Here is a 3170-nt window from a genome sequence, read left to right on the forward strand (position 1 = left end):
AACAAACCCTCTTCTTCTTTTTTTTCTTTTTTTTACTTTGACATTTTGAAATCCTTAAATAATTCTTTTTTTCTTTTACTGCACCCCACTTAAAAAATACATTAATTTTTTGGGATTTGCACATCGACCAATCTTATGCAAGCCATCGAAATGCATGGAACCAACAACTGGGCTGAACTTCAAGTGTTGGATCTACTTCTCAAATTGGTAGTGGATGGTTATTTAGATAGATTACAGGTTTTGGGATATTCCAAACTTATCACTGATTGGATGTGTGCCATTGTAACTTTCATAAATCTGGGGTTTCAAGATTTGTTGGATCAGGTACACTCCTAGAATCCAGGGAGATTCTCTGGATTATGTCTCTTTCAGGCACATAAGTTGTGAATGAATACAGTGGCAGCTATGCAATCCAAATCTGGAGTTGATGAGCAGTTAGGGATGTTGAAACTATAGGAGATAAAAGATAGTGTGCATACTGAGCAGAATAAAGGGAAAGAAAACATAGAACTGGATGCAAAATCTGTAGTTGAGCAGACGTCAAAAGAGAAGGGATTTCTGATAAAAAAAGAATGATGAAAAGAGCATGAATTGTTAAGGAGATCATAATAAGCAAATTTCTGATGATAAAATTGATGACTCAACACCCCAAAGTGGTCTGTTTTCTATTCAGCCTCCTACGATTATTGTTAAAGAAGCTTTGAAGCATTATCTGGGTTGGATGATTCAACTCAAATGGTGGTAACAATTGTGTTTGGTGTAAGAGAAAATATGATTGAACACCTTGAGAAAGAAAATCAACATAAGCCAGAAGACAAGAAACCCATTAGAAATTAGAATCAAGATCAGGACCATTCATCACCTCAAGAGGGATCTCCTGAGAGTGATAAAGGAAATGGATTAGGAAAGCAGGAACAAGTTCCAACTGTTTCTTCAAATTTGTTTGTTAGTTCAGTTAACACAACGAAATTTATTGATGTTGCTGAGAAATTAGGTGACACCAGAAAAAGAAGCATTCTTTCATCTTCTTTCTAAAATAGGGAGAATTCATTACCTCCTCACTAAACAATGTAAATTATACTCTTCTTTCTAAAATAGGGAGCATTCATTACCTCCTCACTAAACAATGAAAATTATACTACTTTCACCTTGGGTAAGGAACATTCCTTACCATCTTACTAAGCAATGAAGGTTATATTACTTTCTCAGCTTGGTGGATAACTCATACTCGAAGATCGAAAGTTCCTTGGGTGATTGCTAAATTTTGGAAGAACTCCAAAGTAAAGCGAGCGGCAGCAGCGGAAGAAACGAAAAGAAAGGAAACATGGCACAAGCAGTGATGGTTGCACGCTTATGGACAAATTCACTTCTATACTCGTTGACAAAATCTTCCAAGAGGTATTGTTGGTTACTACTTTTGGAGACGATTCTCAATCTCTTTGTGACGAGCTTAATACTCTTAAAATTGCGTTGACGGACGTTGAGCTATTGAAGGATGTCCAAGAGGGACGGATCTCTAGTTCAATGTCAAATTGGTTACGCAAAGTTCAGAAGGTTCTCATTGAAGCTGAGTACATTGTGGAGGAATGCGCTGCTGCTACAAATCGCAAATTTCGTAACCCCATTTTCCGCTATACAATGGGCAACAAGATTAGGGGTTTGAAGGAGAAAATAAGTAACATGGAATGGAGTCGCAAGAAATTCAAGAATTTTGAGTCTGTGCTCGTTATGAATGATTGTCCTAAGAAATCCAGTAAATCAAAAGACAAGGTACATCCATGGATCGTGTTACAGAGACATACACAGTAGGGATGGAAAAAGATATTAGTGAAATTACTAATCTTGTATTGCAGAAAGGCAATCCTCAAATCATTGCCATTGTGGGCATGGGAGGATTAGGCAAAACTCTTCTACTGCAACATGTTTTCAGGAATGAAAAGGTCAATCAAGAAGGGTTCTATTATCGAGTCTGGTTGTCAGTATCTCATAAATTTGAATATCCATCACTGCTCTCAGAAATATGCAAGAAGGTCAAACTCTTCGATCAAGACCAAGATTCTGGAAGGAAGAAATCAGATGAAAGTGAGCTCAAAGCAGCGATTGAAAAACATTTAAAGGGAAAACGTTGTCTATTTGCTATCGATGATGTGTGGGAGGATTTTGTTTTGGAAAAGATTGGATTGACCTTGTCCAATGAAAATAAGATTGTGATCACTACACGTCATCACAGTGTGGCTGCAAGTTACGGTTATGTGCACATGTTGAATCGATTATTTGATGAAAATAGCTGGAAACTGTTTTGCTATCATGCCTTCCCAGACACAAAAAATCACAGCCCTCCAATAGCGCAGCTTAAGGCAGTCGCTCAAAAAATTAAAGAAAATGTTGTGGAGTACCATTGGCCCTAAAAACAGTAGGACGTTATATGGTGATATCTGGAAAGACGATTTCTGATGATAAGGAATGGAGGATGATTCCTAATGACTGGGAATTGACACTGAAGTGTCTAGAAACAGAGCATCTACAATCAAAGGCCATGAGTGGCATTATGCCTTGTTTGATGTTGAGTTACGAAGCTTTGCCATATCATTTGAAGCCTTGTTTTCTGTATTTTTTAACCTTTCCTAAAAATACTGAAATTCAAGCAGAGAATTTAGTGTATGCCTGGATTAGTGAAGGATTTGTTTCAACCAGGGAAGATGCATACGCCGTAGGACATTCCTACTTAAATGAACTTATTGATCGATGTTTAATCGAAGGCTCAGAATTTAGTGGGAATGGGCAAGTAAAGAGTTGAAAAATACATGATTTTTTGCATGATTTGGCTGATTCCATCCATCAACCTACGTGTTTCTTCAAGCTAGGAGGAAAATTGGTTAAAGCCGGAAAGTGTATAGAATTTCATTGATGAAAAACAATATATTGGAAATCAAGGAGGCCTTCAGGGATCAAAGGATCCGTACTTTGTTGCTATCTTACAACGTGAATCTTAGATCCATTTCTACAAGGTTTGTTAAGCATTTGAGTTATCTCACTGTATTAGATTTAAGTATGACTTCTATCAAGTCATTGCCTAAATCTATTGGGAAATTAAATCATCTAAAGTTTTTTTGAATTTGTCCAGTACAAATATTGAGAAGCTACCTCATTCATTGAAAAATCTAATGCAC

At 36.9% G+C, this 3170-nt stretch overlaps 1 protein-coding gene across 1 annotated transcript; it reads left to right on the forward strand.

Annotated features, from left to right (window-relative positions):
- Positions 1–1811: 1811 nt before the first annotated feature.
- On the forward strand, positions 1812–2408 carry LOC149171809 (disease resistance protein RPP13-like). Its single transcript, XM_089426090.1, has one exon. It carries the CDS (start codon positions 1812–1814, stop codon positions 2406–2408), a length of 597 nt encoding a protein of 198 aa, XP_089282216.1.
- The last annotated feature ends 762 nt before the right edge of the window (positions 2409–3170 follow it).

Source organism: Pinus tabuliformis, chromosome 4_2, assembly GCF_031772625.1.
Source record: "Pinus tabuliformis cultivar Carrire ecotype Pingquan chromosome 4_2, CPIR1, whole genome shotgun sequence".
Lineage (NCBI taxonomy): Eukaryota > Viridiplantae > Streptophyta > Pinopsida > Pinales > Pinaceae > Pinus > Pinus tabuliformis.

Coding starts and splice junctions, on each gene's coding strand:
- LOC149171809 (XM_089426090.1), top strand. CDS start 1,812: ATGGAAAAAGATATTAGTGAAATTACTAATCTTGTATTGCAGAAAGGC.